The 21,370-nt window shown below is 39.3% G+C and overlaps 1 protein-coding gene across 2 annotated transcripts in view; it reads left to right on the plus strand.

Annotated features, from left to right (window-relative positions):
* Nucleotides 1-443: 443 nt before the first annotated feature.
* LOC105356097 (contactin-associated protein-like 4) overlaps nucleotides 444-21,370 on the plus strand; it is an 84,091-nt gene continuing 63,164 nt past the window's right edge. For both annotated transcript variants that reach the window (XM_011485978.3, XM_023965351.1), the window contains exon 1: nucleotides 444-614. In XM_011485978.3, coding sequence (XP_011484280.2) covers nucleotides 530-614 — 85 coding nt within the window. In that variant the 5' untranslated portion in view covers nucleotides 444-529. The remainder of the gene's footprint in view (nucleotides 615-21,370) is intronic.

Consider the following 21,370-nt stretch of genomic DNA (forward strand, 5'->3'; position numbering starts at 1 on the left):
TTTCTGTTACTCCAATTTAATTGTAAAGTTAGACATTTCTAAATGAATTTTGCTACACATTTACCAGAGAACTGTTTGAAAATGAAATGTCAAATACCATTTTCATAATCATTTTAATTAAGTGACAGAATAAGAAGCAGTGTTGAAGAAGAAAACGAAAAAGCATTTTGAAGGATTGATTTTTCATTTGAATTTTGAGTCAAAAAATGCAGCTTCATTTTGAAAATGAAAAAGCATATCTGGTTTTGACTTTTATTTTTAATCATGCTATAGAATTGCTTCCATAAATCCTCCCTGTTGGATCAATACATTTGTGTCTGGATCAAATTTCCCTCCGTGGTGCGTTTAAGTTCATCCCTTTTGAGGACGTCGGCATGTAGTCCGCGCTGCCTCTGCGCCTCCTCCCGCCCTCCCTCCCTCCCTCCCTCCCTCCCTCCCTCCCTTCAGTCGGCTTGGAGGAGATCTGTCTTGGAGAGGAGAAGTCGTCTGTCCGTGCGTGTCTCCCAGCAGCTCCCTCTGCGCTTTCATCATGGATGTGGAGGCTGGAAGAGTCTCTGGAATTACTGCTGGCGCCGCTCTGCTGCTCCTTTGCGCGCTTGGGACAAACGCGGGAGGTGAGTCGGCTGCGCGCTTTTACTTTTCTGCAGAGGACACAGAAGAGTCCGAGCATCAGACACCTGCAGACGATGCTTGATCAAATGTTTTGTTGCAATGAGTGGTTATAGATATAACTTGGGAATGATACGTTTTTTCCTTTTTTATTTTTATTTTTTAGAGTTACAGATATGGTTCACCTGCGATGAAAATTGAGCAACATTAAATTGTGGTTATTTGTAATTTAGTCTTCCTGCAGTCTGACCAAGAAATGCAACTGTTGGGTTTTCAGGTGCTTTAACTTAAGCAAACATTCTAATTCTACTCCAAAGTGCATGAAACGGCTCAGTCTCATCTGTTGTGTCCATGGACGGGATCACGGTTTTTTTTTTAATTCATTTGCTGCCCTCCGCAGCGCAGCGCGCAGAGCCTCCTGGGACGCAGCCTGTTTGTTGTCTCAAACCTGGTTTAAGTCTGAGAAAACCCTTCAATACGGCCTGGAGAGGCGTTCAGAAGCTGCTAGATCTCCAACACAAGATTCACTGTGAACGTTCAGCGCAAAAGAGATGAAAAATGGCTAAATGGAGACGGCTGAGATGATTTAGGGTTGGTAAAGACTGTTTACACAAATTCTTAAATCTTAGTGTGTTAATTTCTCTCCTTTCCTTCAACAACCTCTGTATAAGGATGCAATCTGAGGCAACTTTCACACAAATTCTTCGCTTTATGAGTTTAATTTAAACTAGTGAGGAAGAGGCTTTTTTTTGGTCAGATGAAGATGTTCCGTGCCAGAAGAGTTTTTGTGCCTGCTCCACTCGTCTTCATCTCTATCCCGTCTTTTCTGCTGTTTTTTTTTGACTCGCATCACTTTTTCCTGTCCAGCTCAACTCCCGTCCTTCGGCTCATAAAGAAAATTCCGTTTTTCTCACCTCGTTTCCTGCCTCCCTCTTCTCCATCTCTCTGTGCTCCCCATGTCCCAGCCCCCCCGCATCACCTGCAGCTTTTTTCTTCACAGCTGTGCGTTTCTCAATGTTTCATGACCAAAATGCTTCATTTCTCTCTGCATTTCTCCTCCTTCTGCTTTGTGTAGTTGTTTGGCTTGTATTTCAGTGGGTTTCTTCTGGTCTCTGCTGGCGTTTCTGCTTGTGCTCACACAATGAACAGTCTCCTTCCACCCTTTGTGCCCAGTTGTTAGAGCGAACAAGTTCTGGTAAATCTTCTGTCCCTGGTCCAACCTGAACTTGTGTTTGAGCCATTTTCTCTGCGTGTTCGAGTCCCACAGCCTAACAGAGCAGCACAGTCATCATGCAAGGACCATAAACCACAGCAGCATAATGAGAAAAGACTGCAGACGTGCATGAAGCCAAGCTGCAGGTCTCAGCCTTTCAAGATTCAATGTTTCTTAGCATGTCACAACAAGGTACAAATTTTAGCAGACGGAACGACAATGACCTATAAGCCAGAGGACTTAAGATCTGCAAATGTGAGGAGATTCAGGAGTGTGTCCTTCCAAAACTTCCAAAGTGCTTTTTTGCACCTTTTGACATTGTCTCTTTGTTTTTTCTGGCTTTCCTCTTTCTGGGGACAAAAATAGCCAAAATAATCTTGTAAAGATGTTTTCATCAGTGACTCATCTGTCTAGTCTTCAAAACTAAACTATATTTCGTTGTGGACACAAAGTAGGGGTCATCCAGTGAAAAACAAGTTTAGTTAGCAAATGCAGTTGCAGCGTGGGGATGGATGATATTGACTTCCTGCCCGTATGTAAATATTTTTAGACATGTTGTGGCCGATACTGACGACTAATATTTAAACAATTCTTTTAGCAAAAATGTCCTTAAACTTCAACTTTAAATATCAACAGAAATCAGAACAATAGTGATCAAAACACAGCTTGTGTCCAAATTCCCTCACTGCTTAGTAGGGCTTGTTCAAAAATTGTTCAAAAATGGTAAATGGTCACGTTAAATCTATGTGATCTATGTGTCACTGACAACAGGTGAATATGAGCCAGTGGATTCACTCAACCACTGCCTCCAACAGATCAGCGCGTGGATGCAGGACAACTTTCTCCAGCTAAACTCAAACAAGACCGAAGTTATTATTTTTGGCCCACAGAAACAAAGAGAAAGTGTCAGCAGCTACCTTCATTCTCTGTCTCTTAAACCCTCAAATCAAGTCAGAAATCTAGGGGTAATCATGGACTCTGACCTGAACTTTAACAGCCATATCAAGTCAGTAACATCAGCGGCATTTTACCATCTGAAAAACATTGCCAAAATCAAAAACATAATCTCAAAGCGAGACCTGGAGATACTTATCCATGCATTTGTCTCCAGTAGGTTAGACTACTGTAACGGCCTGCTCACCGGCCTCTCCAAACGAGCTGTAAAACAGCTTCAGTACATCCAGAATGCTGCTGCTCGAGTCCTGACCAGAACCAGGAAGTATGATCACATTAGTCCTGTGCTCAGGTCTCTGCACTGGCTCCCTGTACCTCAAAGAATAGACTTCAAAGCAGCTCTGCTTGTGTACAAGTCTCTCCATGGCCACGCACCAAAGTACATCTCTGACATGTTAGTGCCATATGAACCATCTCGTACTCTGAGGACCTCAGGGACCGGCCTCCTGTTGATTCCCAGAGTCAGAACTAAACAAGGGGAATCAGCGTTCCAATATTCTGCAGCTAAAATCTGGAACAGCCTCCCTGAAGTCGTAAGACAGGCCTCTTCTGTGTTCATGTTCAAATCTAGACTTAAAACATTTCTGTTTAGCCGTGTATATGACTGAAAGGTCCTATCTGCACTTTTCTTTCCTTCCTTTCTTTTTAAATCTTTTTTTTTTTTTTTTTTCTCCTTTTCTTTTAAAGTAAATTTTATGTTGATTATTTCTATGATGTATTGTGATTTTAATGCATTTTTCTGTTTTGTGAAGCACCTTGAATTACTTTGTGTACGAATTGTGCTATACAAATAAACTTGCCTTGCCTTGCCTTGACTTAAATTAGGGCTAAACAAAATGAGGAAAACTCACAATATGCGATGTTAGTGATCAATATTGTGATGATGATATAACTTGCGATATACGAACAAATGGCAAAAACAACAAAAACATTTCCATTTCACTGCAAAAGTTTAATTTAAGACTCAAAATACTTTAAATTATTCTCCAAATGACCCTCATCTAATTAGGAGAGCGACATCTAACATAAAAGGTTGGTCAAATGCATAAAGGGATTTATTCAATTCATTAAATAGTTCAAGATGTCGTAAGATTGTTTTAGCACATTTAAGGTTAACCAGTTATATAGATTTTCCCCGACTTTTGCGATATGGATATCGCAGAGCTTGAAATCGCGCTGACGATGAATTTGCGAGTAATTGTGCAGGCCTACGTTAAATGTTTACACACAAACAAACTCATGGCAGCCTAAAATATTTAACAAATCAAATGAAGCCCTTTAAGGCATTTGACCAATTGAATGGAGCCTTTTTAGGTTAATGCCTGCCTCCTATGTAGATGGGTCATTTGAAGTAGAAATTAAGATTTATGTTGGCTTTTATTTGAATTAAACTGTTGCAGTGAAAATGGATGTTTTTGTTTTGCTATTTGTTCATGTATTGTAAGTCATATTGTCACAATATTGATCACTAGTATCAGACCTCTCAAGTTTTCCTCATATTGTGCTGCCCTAATAAAAAAAATGAAAACATAAAAAATGCAGAAATGGTGTCTAAATTGAGTTAGAATTCATGACACTGGATATTCTGCACTATATGGACTTTTAGGGGTTATGGATTAGTGAGGGAATTCGGACACAGACAAGGTGACAGTTCTGATCCAAAAAACTCTATTTAGTGGCTCAGAAATAACATCCGTTTTGTGGTTTATTTAAAAAGAGAACACAGAATTGCCCTTAGTTTCATTTCTTTAATTTTCCATTCCGTTTGTTCCCTTTTGGGGTCACTGGGCTGCTGGAGCCTATCCCGGCCACTTGTGGGCGAAGGCCGGGGACACCCCGGAGAGGCCGCCAGTCTGTCGCAGGGCAACCTTTGGTTTCCATTTTTATTTTTCATTTTTCTTCAGATTTTTACTGTCTATCAATCTAGTCAAATAAAAGCTAAAATAAAACAGCAGATGAATGAAGAAATTAAGCAAATGAATCTGTGAAGAGTGAAGATTTTTCTGCAGAAGGATTTTTTTTTTATTGGAGATTGATGATCTTAGTGGGTTTATGGCTGAGCGGTGCGCTCTGATGTCTCATGCCAGTTCTGTTTTCTGTGACGGCTGCTCCTTTCGCATATTGGTTGTGGGAGGTCAGCAGGAAATCACAGGCGGTTTCTTTGGACTGACTTTTCTAAACATGATACCTGTTAGAGGTGTGGTTGGTTCTGACCTGCTATTGTTGACACACGATGTCTGCAGATGTTTCTGCAGCTCGGCAGAAATAGTGCCTGAACAGCTCATCTTTGAGAACAAGATTAGGATTTCTTTCAAGTTTATGTATCTGACATGTTGGGGTCCTCACTAGTCTTTCACTTGTTTGGATAGCTGTTGTGAATGTCTTCTAAAATGAACCTGAGACAAGAAGATGTGATTCAGGGGTTTTGAAATACCATCTTTCTTACATCCACACAAATCCTTTTAACTGTTTTTTCCTTGACTGAACACATTAAATTTAGATTTCTTTATGGTCTGAGCTCAATTATCTGCCCTCTTGTGGATGCTACCTGTACCTGCTCAAACATTACTTAACCCAGAGGAACCCAGAACCATTTTTCCTGAAAAATAGAATAATGTAGTAGACACCACAAACCAAGACGACCACTAAACACATTTCTGCTTTTTTTCTTTTACACTGATGTCACCATGGGTTCTTACGGGTTAAAGTTTATTCTGTTTAATACTTGAATAAGTTAAAAGACAATCTTTTGCTAAATGTTTGTGTTTTGTTTCATAGCACTGGCATCCTAATGGGAGCTTGTTAGTGTTTTAAGCAGCACACGGCTCACCTTAGATCTCATTATCAGGCTGACTAAATAAACAAGAATAAACCTTTGTTAATGACTCTTAGTTTAATGTGATATTTGATGTAATTAAAAAATGTCAATGTCAAAGCTGATTTCCAGGAGATCATCAATAATTTAAGGGATTTATGGTAATTTTTTCATGTTAATTGTTTTTGGTTGATCTTTTTTTTTGGTCTTTTATTTCGAAAAGCTGCCTTTTTTGGGGTGAATAGTAAAGGTATTACAGTAATGTCTGCTTTACATCTATGTCTTGATCAGCCTTAACACATGTCAGCGCATCAGCTGGCAGAAAATGAGAAACACAACTGTGTCCAAGTTCATAGTCAACAGACTGGTTGGGCTTTTATATGTGGATAAAAAAGAAGAAGGCAGTAAAAATAATCTTTGTTTTATGGTTGAAGATGTTTTTTTTTTTCCTTTTAACCTGTTGGAGTTTAGAAGGGAACAAGATCAGAACCCATCTCTGCCTCATGGTGTGTTTAACTCTGAATGACTGAACAATACTTTCAGATTTAGATACTTGACAGCTTCACGGTTCAAAGACTGTCATTGGTGCTGCTCAGAGCAGCTAAACATGAGGAGGCAGACTAACATTCATCATTTATACAATAAAAACTCACACGTCAATGTTTTCAGTGACAAGAAGGAAAGAAACAAGATAACTGAAGAGCTGGTTAAGCTAAGGCAACACTGGAAATCTTGGTGTTAAAATGGACTCAGGCTGAGTTTTAGTGTGCACAGTTAAGGCCACATTTTTCACCTCAATCTAATTTGAGTTTTAGAGACCTCATGTCCAGCTAGGATTTAGGGAAGCTGATTCATGCCTTCATCTCTTGCAGGCTGGAAGAGTCTTCAGTCTAAAAAGACACTTAGAAAAGTGCTGCTCATTCAGAACGCTGCTGCCAGAGTTTTAACAAGAAGCAGGAAAAATGGCCAAATCACTCTTGTTCTCAAGTCCTTACAGGGGCTTCCAGTTCAAAATAGAATTTGTTTGAAAGTACTGCTGCATCACTAAAGGATTTAGAACCATATACAGTATATGTTGAGTGTGTCGTCATCCATAGAAAATGGTTTACATTCAGCTCCAACCAAATGAACTGTCAATGTTTCTATGGTAACCACTCTCGACAGTTAAGAGTGAGCTTGTTGAAAATCCACACCCCTACTGCTGAAAGTGAGTTTGGGAGAATCGGTCAATCAAATGCATCAAACGTTGGACATGGGGGCCAGCAGGTACAAATACTTTTATTGAGACATCTGATTGTTCAGTTTATAACTTGGATAACTTGCAATAAAGAAACATGTGTCAAACATGTGTCATTGTTTCCTCTGGGGGATCCATCGTTCTTGGGCACCACCAGCTTGACCTGTAGGGCGTGCCGTTGCTGTGGTGCCGGTTCTGGTTGGGCGGGCTGGGGTCCCACTCTGTGGTCTAATAGCCATGGATGGGGCCCTGGGCTGCCCTGTGTTGGGCGGGCGCTGCGGTAATGGCCCCTGTGGTCCGGCTGGGCCTTGGAATGAATGGATCCCCATGATATCGTTTCCTCACAGCAGTACCAAGCCAGACCTTCTTCAACTGCAGTTATTTGTTTTTGTTCACTGTTCTACTAGGGTAACTGGGTGGGTGGGGATGGGGGCGGGGGGGGGGGGGGTGAGGGAGGGGTACCTTCTTTGTGGGATTGTCCTTTGTTTCTGTTTTGAACAACTTTCATTTTTTATGACTGTTTTATCTGTTTTTATGTTAAGCGCTTTGTGTTTTTAACCAAAATGAAAGGCGCTGTATAAATAAATATAGTTTGAATTTGAGTTTGAGTTTGATTACAAAAAAAAGGATTATAAAGAACATGTTAAAAGAAAGGTAGCCAGAATGGTTATTATGACAACTAGAATGACAGAGTAGCTGTTAATTTCTCCATACAAGTCTATTGGATTTTGGCTTCTTGGAGCAATCAGATACTTCCTGTTTGAAACACTAGGGGGGAGAGGTCAGTCAGTCCAGCTCTCTCAGTAAATGTGTAGCACCCAGAGACTTCTCAGATGTGCTTTTGGTTGAAAATCCCAGAAGGTCTCTGAGAACTGCATGAGACAATTAGCTGGTAGAACTGAATCAGAACCAAAGTGGATGAATCTGCTTTCAGCTTCTGTGCTGCACACAGACGGAAGCTGCTTCATGATGAAAAAATAGGTTCTGCAAATGGAACTCTTTTCAAATGTGTTACATTAAAATATTTCATTTCTATCACTTTTGTTCAATTTAATGTTTTTCTGCACTTCTGTAAACTACTTTTTAAGAACCACTGCCTCTATGAAAGCTTCCCTGTCTTGTGCTTTATTGTATTAAGGCAGGCTGAGAGAGCAAACTTTCCTGTCATCACTAAGTACTGTAAGATAAACTTTAATTGACTATAAACACGTGATGACAGCTAGGATGAAAAAAGTAACTGAAGATTTATTTGCAAAATGAAAGCTTTTCCTCATTTTGAGTTGCAACAAATCTCACAGGTATCTTTGAATGATGTATTTTGGCAGAGGCAATTCTTGGAGCAGGTCATGACACTCAGACTCTAAGGTGTTTTTGTCCATTGATTATATTTGGGGTGCTGGGTATTTGCTGCTGTGAAGTAGATATTTCATAGGGTCAGTGTGACATCGCTGCTGCATTTAGAGAGGCGCGCATAGAGCGTGGCATTTCCAAGATAAAGAATTGCAAGAATGTAAACAAGATGCTTACAAGTCTGCTTTTGCAAGTTCAAATCCAACGTTTTTCCATTCAAGTTCACGTCAAGTCTCAAGTTTTAAAACCTTTATTTATATTTAAAATTTGATTTAGTCCATGTGTGCGTTTGCGTTGTGTGTGTAACAAAACAACCCTTAGTTTTTTCTGCATAATAGTTGATTTTGTTTTTATTTCTTTGCGAACAAACTTAACCCTTGTGCTATCTTAGATGACCCCCCCCTTACATTGACGTGTTCTACCTACCATGACAAAGGTGGATAAAGGTGGAAAGATTTCATGTAATCCATGGACACCATGGATTACATGAAACAACTACATTTTAAAGGCATCACTTTAAATACACTTGTTGCATTTTTCATAAGTATTTTAAGTGTGTCCACGGCTGAATGTTGTCATTTTAGAAGTTAAATTTAAAGTCCCATTAGGTGTCACTCATCTAGGTGTGTTTTACCACTCAAAGTGGACATAATATGCCATGCTAATTTGTTAAAAAAAGATGCAAGGCAACAGTAAAAGTGGAAAACTGTGTGGGACAGCATCATAATCTTTTGTAATGTAACAAGTCTTAGAACAATAACAGAGCCAGTGTTTCACAGTCAAGCCACTTTTACAGGAACGCACCTTTTTCCCTCCAGCCCTTGCTGGGCGCTTGCTGTAGTCAAATTTAAGATCCAGGTCAAGCAGCAATCAGTAAATGGTCCATCATTTATTCATGCAAAGCCATCTTCTCCTGAGGCACGAGTGAAACAGTTTTCATTCAGTGCATCATTAATCATGTTACACATCAGCCCCATGCAAATGATTGATAGTTACACTTCATTTTGTAGCTGTCATTTTCCGTTATGGTCTCGCACCTTTTTTCTGAGTTTTATTAGTTTTATTTCAGCTGTTTCTGTGTTTTAAAATATGATTAAAAAATCCTGAAATGTTGCTGCATAAAAACACATAACTGAAGAATACCAACAAACTCTAATTGTATTTTATAATAACAGACTACAGGGTGAATGCATGAACACTGACTCGACTTTCACTGAAGGTGACTAACTGGTTACTTTTAGTAATTGGAAACTGGTCTCTGAAACCTTTTACTAAGTTAGTCTTAGTGTTAAGTAAGAAAGGTCATGTACTGTCTTGGAGAGATGGGTTTTGTCAGGTGAGAAAGACTTCTAAATAAGGAACAGGAATTTAAGTGGCTGAGCATGAATTCTTCATCTTCATCTTTGTGTAAGTGTCTTTGCTAATTATGTCAAGTTGAGCAGAATGTGCAATTTAAGCTGTGTGGGCTCTGGGGGAATATTAAAGGGTGCTAAGACTGTTCTGAAACGGACGAGTTATCTTCTGTGATTGTTCAAGTTTTTAAATAAGGGGAAGTTGAAATGAAGTTTCAAAATAAATACAAATTACTATTAAAAAGAAGCTTTTAAGTATTTTGTGGGACTTTGTAAACATTGACTGTCTATGAGAACTGGACTGAGTGACCCCTCCCCCCTCCCCTCGTGTTCCAAACAGGTATTACCTTTTGGTCCCAAAAAGCCGTTACTGCTCAGTCATTATATTTGTCAGAATAACCAGAATAATTTGCTCTGCTACATATTTTCTTATTGTATTTTTGCTGTAGAGCAATTTATTCAATTTATAAACTGACTCAATCAGATGCCTCAATAAAAGGAGTGGCTTCATGTTGAAAGCGCAGAGCATTTGATTGACAGATTTTCCAGAGTCTGCTTTCAGTGGAAGGGGTGTGGCCTTCTATCATGCTCGCTACCGGTTGGAGAGACAGGTTATGATAAAAATGTAGACTAAAACTAACATGGACCAATCACAGCTTACTGAGGATGTCTGGTTCCAAAATGGCTAACGACATGTTGCGGGTAAGGGGCGACTGAATTGACTTCATTTGGTTGGAACTGGAAGTAAACCATTTTCTCTGGGTGTCGTTTCACTATCTCTATCCAGCTCTACTGTCAATGCTTGTAAAACCTTGATTAAAAATACACCTAAGCTGTTCTTGTAGGGGAGTATTCAAGCTAAGAAACATCAAAAAACCTCAGTGTCCTAATCTTTAAGACAGGTATAAAAACAAAACTAAATAAAAATTGCATTTAAACTCAAATCTACTAAGCTTTATCAAAAAAGCATTTCAAATACAACACAAATGGTCAAAGTGCCATTGGTAATATATTTTTCTCATTTGGAAAAAATGCCTCAACCAAAATGGTAGCCTAATCACTTATTATTGCACATTCATTCACAGAGGCCAATGGATAAAACATAAAATGCATTTCTCTTGGAAAAAAAATTAAACACCCTGCCTAAAATGTAAATGTGCAAATCAATGAAAAATACAACTAAAAATCAACCAAAAATTCATTTCAGTATCAAATTAAACGTTCAAACATTTGTGAACATAAAAAATAATTTGTAGTTAACCTCCCTTTCTCTCCTGAACATTCACCTGTTCATAAATATCAGGATTCAAATTGAGATTAAGATTAAGATCAACTTTAGTAATGTCTGTTAGACCCAATTCCCACCAGACTTTTTAAAGAAACTTTTCCCCTAATTAATGATCCCATATTAACAATGATAAATACCTCTCTGGAAATGGGTTACGTGCCACAGTCTTTTAAATATGCAGTTGTTAAACCTCTTCTGAAAAAGCCCAGTTTGGATCCTAGCATCTTGGACAACTATAGACCGATATCAAACCTGCCCTTTATTTCTAAAATCCTAGAAAGAGTTGTAGTTAAGCAGCTTTACTGCCACCTACAGGACAACAGCCACTTTGAAGACTTTCAGTCGGGGTTTAGACCTCACCACAGTACGGAAACTGCACTAGTTAGAGTCTCTAATGACTTGTTATTGGCCTCAGAAAAGGGACTACTTTCTATTCTGGTCCTGTTAGACCTCAGTGCAGCCTTTGACACTATCGACCACAGTATTTTACTCCATAGATTAGAGCAGGACATAGGGATCAGAGGATCTGCTCTCCAGTGGTTTAAATCCTATCTGTCCGATAGGTATCAGTTCGTTAATGTAAATGGCCATTCCTCTCAGTGCACTCGAGTCAACTATGGAGTCCCACAGGGCTCAGTCTTGGGACCGATCCTGTTTACGCTTTATATGTTACCCCTAGGAAACATAATCAGGAAATACAGCATTAATTTCCATTGTTATGCCGACGATACGCAGTTGTATTTATCCATGAAGCCTGACCAGAATGACCAGATAGAGAAACTGAACGCCTGCATCAGTGACATCAAGACCTGGATGACAATTAATTACCTCCTCTTGAACCCAGAAAAAACTGAGGTCATTATACTTGGTCCTAAAAACCTCAGAGATGCTCTGTCTGCTCAGATAGTCTCCCTGGATGGTATAAGTATAGCCCCCAATTCCACAGTTAGAAACCTTTGGGGTTTTATTTGACCAGGATTTGTCATTTAAGGCTCACATATCTCAGGCATGTAGAACTGCCTTTTTTCACCTGCGGAATATTGCTAAGATCAGAAATATACTTTCTAAGAGTGATGCTGAAAAACTCATCCATGCATTTGTTACGTCGAGGCTGGATTACTGTAACTCTTTGTTGGCAGCATGTCCTAAGAGTTCCTTAAGAAGTCTCCAGCTTGTTCAGAACGCAGCAGCTAGATTGTTAGCTGGAACTAGCAGAAGAGATCACATCACTCCTGTGTTGGTTTCACTCCATTGGCTCCCAGTTGATTCTAGAATTAAGTTCAAGATCCTCCTGTTAACCTACAAGGCCTTACATGGACTGGCCCCGTCCTATATTAAGGACCCCATAGTCCCTTACCATCCAATGAGAACACTTCGCTCGCAAAATGCAGGACTGCTTGTGGTTCCTAGAATTAGTAAAAGTACGGTTGGAGGTAGAGCGTTTAGCCACCAAGCCCCTGTCTTATGGAATAAACTCCCAGCTCATGTAAGACAGGCCGACTCAGTTTCTACATTCAAAGCTAGACTGAAAACATTCCTCTTTGGACAGGCTTGTTGTCAGACTAGTTAGTATTCAGAGATTATTTAACTTAATGTTAATTTCTTTAAATTAAACTTAATAACTATTTCTTTTAAAAGGCTGCTAGAAGTTGAAGCTGGGGTAACTATGGTGCACTGGGGTTCTGTCCTCTTTCCTTTTTTACTTCCTTTTTTTACTTCTACCCTTCCTCTCCTCTATTCTTGATCATAATTTATCATTTAGTTCTCCATGCCTGTTTGGTGCAGTGCGATTCATATATTGTCCCTCTTTTCCTCTCCCCTCCTGGGGAGTGGGAGTGCTTCCAGATTCCAGTTGGTTCATCCGTGCTCCAGTTCCTGACCGTTTACCTCGCCTTTGCTCCTGCTCCCACACCTGGCTGTGGATCCTGCCTCTGGCTCATCTCTGGCTCGTCTCTGCTCTGTACCTGACCGAGTACCTCGTCTCTGCTCCTGCTCCTACACCTGGCTGTGGTTCCTGTCTCAGGCTCGACTCGGGCCTTTGACTGTCCCCACAACCACGGCTGGATGAAGCTCGTCTGCTGGACTTTTATATATGTAGTTGTAGATTTAGATAAGTTAATTCTTCTCTAAGAGTTCTGGTAAATCGCCTGTCCGTCCTGGGGGAGGATCCCTCCTTCATGTGGGCACCCCTGAGGTTTCTTCGTTTTTTCCGGAATCCGGTTTTTTTGGGAGTTTTTCCTTACCGCGAAGGGGGGTCTAAGGGCAGGGATGCCAGTATAGCTTAGTCAGTTTGTTAGTTCATTTTAGTATTTTCCTATTGAACTCTTTGTATTCGTGATCCTTTTGAGTTCATGTTTTACTTCGTAGCCCAACGAGACGACTGTTGTTGTGATTTTGGTCTATACAAATAAAATTGAATTGAATTGAATTGAATTAATTGAAACTCAGTTGTAGGAGCAACACCATAAAATAAGATAAAGACGGAATATACTGCGAAAAAAAGGGAAGAAAAACTCTAATTTACATGGACATGCATGGCTACCAGATGAATTGATGTGTATGAGTCTGATGGCTGATTTTCAGGAATGAATTCCTGTACCTCAGCACTGTGTGGGTGAATGATTCTATTGCTCTAGCTGCTTCTCAGTTTGTCCACTACATTGCAGACCATGATGGTCCCCAGTTTAGCCAGTAGTCTGTCCCTCACCACCTCCTCCAGATTGGCATGCTTGGAGCCAATAACAGATCCTGCTTTCTTAGTGAGTTTATCCAGTCTGTTGGCAGCCTTTGCTTTTGATGCCAGCACCCCAGTCGCCATGACAGACTGGTAAAACATGTAGAGCATGCTGCTCCAAACATTGAATGAGTTGAGTCTCCTCAACAAGTAAAGTCTACTCATGCCCTTCTTGTAAAATCCTGTGCAGCAGCACATTTCACGGTCGTTCAAGTGTGCAAAACACAATGAAATGTCCAAGAATCTTTTCCTGGCCTCTGCCTGAATTTTGTGGCAGCACCTACCGTCTCCCTGACCTTTGATGGGACGCCATCAGTTTCACGACTGACATCACATGACCAGTTCACTCCAACATTGTCCAGCGCTGTAATTAGAGAGCTGACTATGTCATCAGCTGTTGTTGTGTCCATCAACTCAAGAAACTCCACTGTGATGGTCTCTGCAACACCTCTAAAAAATATGCACAGCTGTATTTATCTGTGATGTCGGTGCTTTTATCGATAGCGACCAAAAATACAATCAATAACTGGCTTCCTGCATTTGGCGCCCAGGTCTCCTCAAAGATGTTGGATCTGCCGTCAGCTCTGTGAACAAATAAAACTCTTTCCATTTTCCTGGAAAGCTCTGCGCTTTACTTCAGCCTTTTTTTCTTTTTGACAACATTTTGGTCATTAGGGAGTCACTACTGATCATTCTTATAGCAACATAACATTGGTAATGCTCGCAGAGAACCAAACTGCGTCTTACTCAGACGCAGAGCTGTTAGGCTTGCTTTATGCGCATGCAGAGATTCACCTGAAGTTCACCTGTCTTATTTTTCTTTTGCTCCGTTGTGGAGTTGAGCATTTCGGTTATTTCTGTAAAAAACATGACTCGCCACAGGGATGGAGTAGAAATTTGCTTCTTTTTTTTAAAACATCCACATAATTTTACTCTTCATTAAACCATCTGGCGGGCAGGCCGTATGTTCGACAGCCCGGTCTAAATGTAAGTTTTGAATACGGAAGCCTGAAATGTGCAGTTTCCAGTATTATATTATATATTATAATTTTCTTTTACAATTTGATTTATTGATTTATTTCAAGCATTGTATTTAAAGCAATAAAGAATTTACACATATTTATCAAACTCATTACAGGAATTATGAAATTCATAGATTAAAAAGACAGAAAATAAAACAAAACAAAAACGTCACTTAAATCACATTTGCTTAATTAAATACAGTGATCATTAACTAAAGTATAAGTAGAGTTTGATTTACACAATGATTTACAATCTAATCTTTTTAGTCAGACTGTTTGTGAAATATGAGACTGACAAATACTTACAGTTTAGTATAACATATTTAAGGCCATAGATTCTGGTCATATAACACACAAACCCAATCTCTCCTACAGTCTCTTTTTGTATTGGGCTGTTTGTGTTAATATTAATGCCAGTGTGTTTTTTTAGTCAAAGTAGAGACTAGCCTGTCTTAGTGTTTATGAACCAATCATGCATCACTGATTATCTGAAAGAAAGAAACAGCAAGCTTGTCATGAATTAATGAGGCATGCATGTAAAGAATCACATAGTACTCAAGGAAAAACTCATTTTAGAAGCAAACAAGAGGCTAATTATTAAATATGGGTTCATTAACAGTTACTTGGCATGCTATCTTGAAGAAAACTCCTTCTTATCTGTAGTAGTGTCCTTGAGGCACAGACTAGGGTACTACTTAGATTTGAATTTAGTCAGTATGACCTCGGATTTGATTAGTAGAAAGGCTTTTTGCATTAATATATGTTTTGCCACATTGTTGAGAAATTCTTCAGCTAAGGCATCTAATATAATATCTGTAGCCGTTTTTGTACTCTAGATTTCATGTGGGGCTCTTAAAATATAGATTTTGTAATGTGTGACGGATAAGTAAAAAAAAAGAAAAACGGTCACTAAAACTGATATTTTGTAAAATATAATCATAAATGGGAATTTGCCATTTGAACAACTTTATTAGTAGCATCCTTTTAACATTAGAGCGGGTTGCTGAATATTCTGGATTATTATTATAATTTGTGGGAACAAATGTCAAAAGAAATCCATGTTTGGAAGACAGACTACTGTTTTTTTCTCTGTTAAACGCAGATTTCTTTTATTTTGAAGTCAAAGGCTCCTTTGTTTCTTCACTGACTCTTTTCTGCTCAAAATAACTTTCCAAATGTGTTTGTTTGTTGTTAATTTTGAGGGTTTTAGTGGTCGGCGAAGCCGCTTTAAAAAAGTAGTGGATGGATTTTCAACTCGGGACTTGACATGCACCAAGAATGAGTCGAATGTGATGGAAAGAATCCAGTAGTTTTCCAAAATAAAACTTCTTTCAGAATCAGACAAATAAAGCAGAAATAGGGCTGCACGATATGAAGAAAACTTGCAATATGGGATATTAGAGATTAATATTGCGATAACGATATAATTTGCCGTATATAAAAAAATAGAAAAATGCCAAACACATCATTCCCATTTCATTAGAAACAGTTTAAAATTACACTCCAAATGACCCTCATCGACATAGGTCACAAACATCTAACATAATAGGCCTCCATCTGATTGGTAAACAATGGGAAGGCGTCCATCTGATTGGTCAAAGCAAAAAGGGATTTATTTGATTCGTTAAAAGTGTCAAGCTGCCATAAGATTGTTTCAACACATTTTGGGTTGACGATTTATTGCGATATTCGCAGTCTTTTGCGATATGCCTATTGCAGAGCTGGATATTGCGATAACGATAAATTTGCGGTATATTGTGCAGGCCTAAGCAGAAAGAAATGTAGGTCAGGCTTTTTTTTCCTTCTGCAGCCCGATACCAAGTGTCCCACAGATCAGAACCGGTCCACAGCCTGGGTGGTTGGGGATTACTGTCATAAACAGCTAAAGGAAAAATGTTACAAGTCCAATTTAATTTTCTTCTCGTGCTATTTATATGACAGTGTATGAGCATCAATGCCTTCAGCTGACTGAGCATGTTTAGTTTTTATGACAAACGCTCTGCCTGCATGATAAAAAATAAAAACAACTCCCAAAGTCTGAATTAAGACATTTTATTTTCCCATTAAATTCTGGACAGGTGTTTCTGTCGACAGAAACCTCTGGGTTAGTGTGGCAAGCAACACCTGCTGTAAATCGTTACATCTTCTTCAATTATGTTTTACACTTAACAAAGCAGACAGAATTGACGTGTTTTTCACACGTTCTACCAATAAATCAATCACTGCTATGATGCTTTGTGCCTCCAAAACTGCCTCTCCTGCTGTGGAAAAGTCCACTGAGTCCACCAACAATGATGAAGCAGTGGTTCTGCTTTAACCCACAGTGGATGCATGTGGTTATGACTCACAGACAAGCTGCTGTGGGAATTTTAATGTTCTACTTTCATGTGTCTTTGCCACATTAGAATGACCGGTTTTGTCATAAAAGTCTGAATCCTGGCCCCTAATATGCCACTTATGGCTTGTGCATTATTTTAATTCGCCATCCTCAGCCCTAAACCTCTCATGGCCATCTCTAATGTGCCCCCGTTACCAAAATAGATGCTGCTCACAGCTTAAAGCTGTCACCGTCGTGTATTTTTTATGAGGTCAGTACTAATTGACCACAGCTCTGCAGGAAACAGCCTTGATATTCTGCAGCAACTTGATAAATGGAAACACAGCAGTTCAGTTCAAAATGCAGAGTCTAGTCAGGAGTCATTAAGATAGTCAAAGTGGCAAGAAATCAAGTTGGTGCTAAGACAGGAGGGGAGGACAAAGAGATTTACAGTCTATGTGCAAAAAGGTAGAATTTAGGGGTCAGATTCTGCACATGACCCAATACTTATATTCCCTGTTTCTCTCAACTGCAGTGGCATTTTCACTTTTCCATTTCATCCTCCACTGACTTTTCTAGATGTGTGTGGGCAAGCATCTGCTCTCTGGAAGACCTGCATCACACCTTTGATGTGATAGAACTCTGTGAGAGGAGGGAGGAGGCAGAGGATGACATAGAGGAGGATATTAATAGAGGAAGATGAGAAAAGAAGCGGGAGTGGAGTAACACAAATGTGGGAAACTTTAACTGTGACATAGAGGGTTGTGGAAAGGTCAGTGCCGGCAGAGGGAGGAAAAAGAGAAGATATTACGGGGTTAAAAAGATAGTTTTAACTGTCACAGCCCTGAGGGATGACATTCACAGCTGCTTCTATAACTCGACCCCATGTGGTGTTAGGATTCTCATGTGTAACTCTCAGTTTGCTTTGTGAAATTGTTTTTGTTGAAGGACTGAACACTCAAAAAAGGTAGTTCTGCTTAAAACTGACCATCTAACCTAAGGGTAGCCTCTTTTTATATTAAAAAAAAGGTTTTAATTGGAATTTATCCCTTGCAACTGCTGACATCAATAATGTGTTGGAAAATATTAGATTGCAAAATTTTTGCTTGAAAATTAATTTGCTTAAAAAAAAGAGGACATTTTTTCCCTTAGTATGTAGACTGCAATCAAAACTTAAAAATGATTGTCAGAGCAAAGTTTTCTTGATTCAGAGTACTGCTTAGGCAGCTGATGTTCTGTGGTACGTATTACTGCAATGCTACGTCCACAGGGCTGAAAGTTCAAAACTCTGGTGTTTAGGCATTTTCACAGGTTTCAGTGACCGTTTTTGGGCTCTTTGTAGAAAACTTGTGGCCATTAAAAGTTTACAGTGAAAGCTGCTGAACTTTGACAGATCAGGGACTTGCATTTGGTAGTGACGTATGGATGTCCGCCTGTATACAGTGGTGGACAAAATGGTTGGTACCCCTCAGTTAAAGAAAGAAAGTCCACAATGCTCACTGAAATGACTTGAAATGTTCAAAAGTAACAATAAATTAAAATTCATTGAAAATTAAATAATCAAAATCAGCCATTACTTTTGAGATTTTGATTAACAGAATTATTAAAAAAGACAAACAAATGAAATAGGGCTGGACAAAAATGATGGTACCCATAACTTCATATTTTGTTGCACAACCTTTTGAGGCGATCACTGCAATGAAACGATTTCTGTATTTGTCAATGAGCCTTCTGCACCTGTCCACAGGTATTTTGGCCCACTCCTCATCAGCAAACTGCTCCAGTTGTCTCAGGTTTGATGGGTGTCTTCTCTAAATAGCATGTTTCAGCTCCTTCCACTGATGTTCAATGGGATTCAGATCTGGGCTCATAGAAGGCCACTTCAGAATAGTCCAACGCTTTTCTCTCAGCCATTCTTGGGGTTTTTAGCTGTGTGTTTTGGATCCTTGTCCTGTTGGAAGAACCATGACCTGAGACTGAGACCAAGCTTTCTGACACTAGGCAGCACATTTCTACCCAGAATGCCTTGATAATCTGGAGATTTCATTTGACCTTGTACAACTTCAAGACCCCCTGTGGCAGATGCAGCAAAGCAGCCCCAAAACAGAACTGAGCCTCCTCCATGTTTCACAGTAGGGGCAGTTTTCTTTTGGTTGTGTGCTTCATTTTTGAGTCTATGAACATAGAGCTGATGTGCCTTACCAAAAAGCTCCAGTTTGGTCTCATCTGTCCAAAGGACATTTTCCCAGAAGCTTTCTGGCTTGTCAACATGGATTTTTGCAAATTCCAGTCTGGCTTTTTGATGATTTCCTTTCAACAGTGGTGTCCTCCTTGGTCGTCTCCCATGAAGGCCACTCTGGCTCAAACAACCATGAATGGTGTGATCTGACACTGATGTACCTTGATCTAGGAGTTCACCTTTAATGTCTTTGGAGGTTGTTCTGGGCTCTTTGGATACAGTTCCAACTATCCATCTCCTCAATTTGTCATCAATGTTCCTCTTCCATCGTCCAGGGAGGTTGGCTACTGTCCTGTGGGTCTTAAACTTCTTAATAATATGTGCCACTGTGGTCACAGGAACTTCAAGCTGCTTAGGGATGGTTTTATAGCCTTTCCCTTTGTGATTTTTGTCTATAATTTTGTTTCCAACGTCCTGGGACAATTCTCTCCTTGGCTTTCTGTTTTCCACGTTCAGTGTGGTTCACACCTTTTCACCAAACAGAAACGTGACTATTTGTCTCCCTTTAAATAGGCAGACTGACTGATTATGGGTTTGAAAACAGCTGTGATGTCAATTAAAGGACATACCTGAGTTCATCGTGACCCCCTGGGCAATTAGTTCTCTGTCTTTCATGGAGGTACCATCATTTTAGTCCAGGCCTATTTCATTAGTTTGATTTTTTAAATAATTCTGTTAATCATCAACTCAAAAGTAATGGCTGATTTTGATTATTTAATTTTCAATAAAGTTTAATTTATTGTGACTTTTAAACGTTTCAAGTCATTTCAGTGAGCATTGTGGACTTTCTTTCTTTAACTGAGGGGTCCCAACAATTTTGTCCACAACTGTAATTCACCAAAGTGCCAACCATTTAAAAATTGATCATGGAGAATAAATTGATCATTGCAGGATGTTCCAGGTGGGAATTATATGTCACCATGTCTTTCATATATCGGAATAGAATGAAAGAAAAGGCCTGGAGAAAGATTTGCCAGATTTGGACCGGTTCGACATTTCACACCAAGCCTCTTCCAACTGTTGGTTAATGCACTAGAACCCGTGTTCTGTGCGTTTTTGAACAAAGCCTCTCTTCTTTGTCTTTTGTTCTTACAAATTGTAAAACCTCCCAACAAAAAAAATAGGAAAAAAGTGAAATAGTCTCCCGTTGTGTATCTGAATGCTGTGTGAGAATCTCATTGGTCTGCCAGGAGTTTAACTTTTGGAAATACAAACGATGTCTTTTATTTAGCAGTCAATGGCTCTTTTTGTTCTTCACTGACTCTTTTCTGCTTACCCCATAATTTGCATTATGGGTAATTTCTACTTGATTTCTACTTTTAATGAATACTGTATATTAGAGCAACATTAACATTTAAGGTAAATTTGTAACTTGTCATATAAAATACACTCTTTACAGAAAGTAAGGTTGAACTATTTTATCTTTTTATGGTGACTCTGCCCACCTCCTCCAGAATTCTTACAATGTAACAAAGACACATGGAAAATAGGTTCTATTTATGTTAGATCAATAGTTTTTCAAACCAATGTGAACTTTATTTATGCAGTATGTAATTGTCATTTAGATTTATTTTTGGGCCACTTTGTGGCAATAGTACACATTTACCAGTTTTTGGTGTCCGCAAATGTCACTGTTATGCCTCTGTCTAAAAAACAAATATGAGACATTATTTTCTGTTCAGAGACTCATACAAAGTAGTTTAATTCTCCCAAGTATCTTCACTTTTTAGTAGAGCTATGGTTCATCTTTTTCGAAATTCAAAAGTTGTTGAGTTTGAACTTTAATGTTTTGAGTCAAAATTTAGAGGCGTGAGTGAGAAAAACTTCCATTTCTGTCAGGGACATTTGGAAAGATTTGATGCAGGTATCTATCTCACCCCCAACCGGCACCTGTCTCAAACTGTTCTCTATTCAGCTTTTGAGCCAGAAGGTTTGTGAGAGGCAGCTGACCTTTGACGCTGCACTTTGAGTAAGTAGAGATCATACAACAGTCTAATGTTCTGGACACAGACATTCAATTCCAGAAGAAAATGGACTTTTTGAAATGCAAGTGAAAATTGTCTTCATACCGGTTTTAAAAGATTCAGGATAATTTGAAAAAAAATAAAAATAAAAAGGGTCCGTATTAAAATTTCTAGTAGGGTTGTGCCGATGGACGATATCATCGTCCATCGTGATGGGTGACTGACATCCCGATGGAGAGACCACCATCGTGATGCCACGCCCCGGCCACGTTGCGC

Source organism: Oryzias latipes, chromosome 17 (genome assembly GCF_002234675.1).
Source record: "Oryzias latipes chromosome 17, ASM223467v1".
NCBI lineage: Eukaryota > Metazoa > Chordata > Actinopteri > Beloniformes > Adrianichthyidae > Oryzias > Oryzias latipes.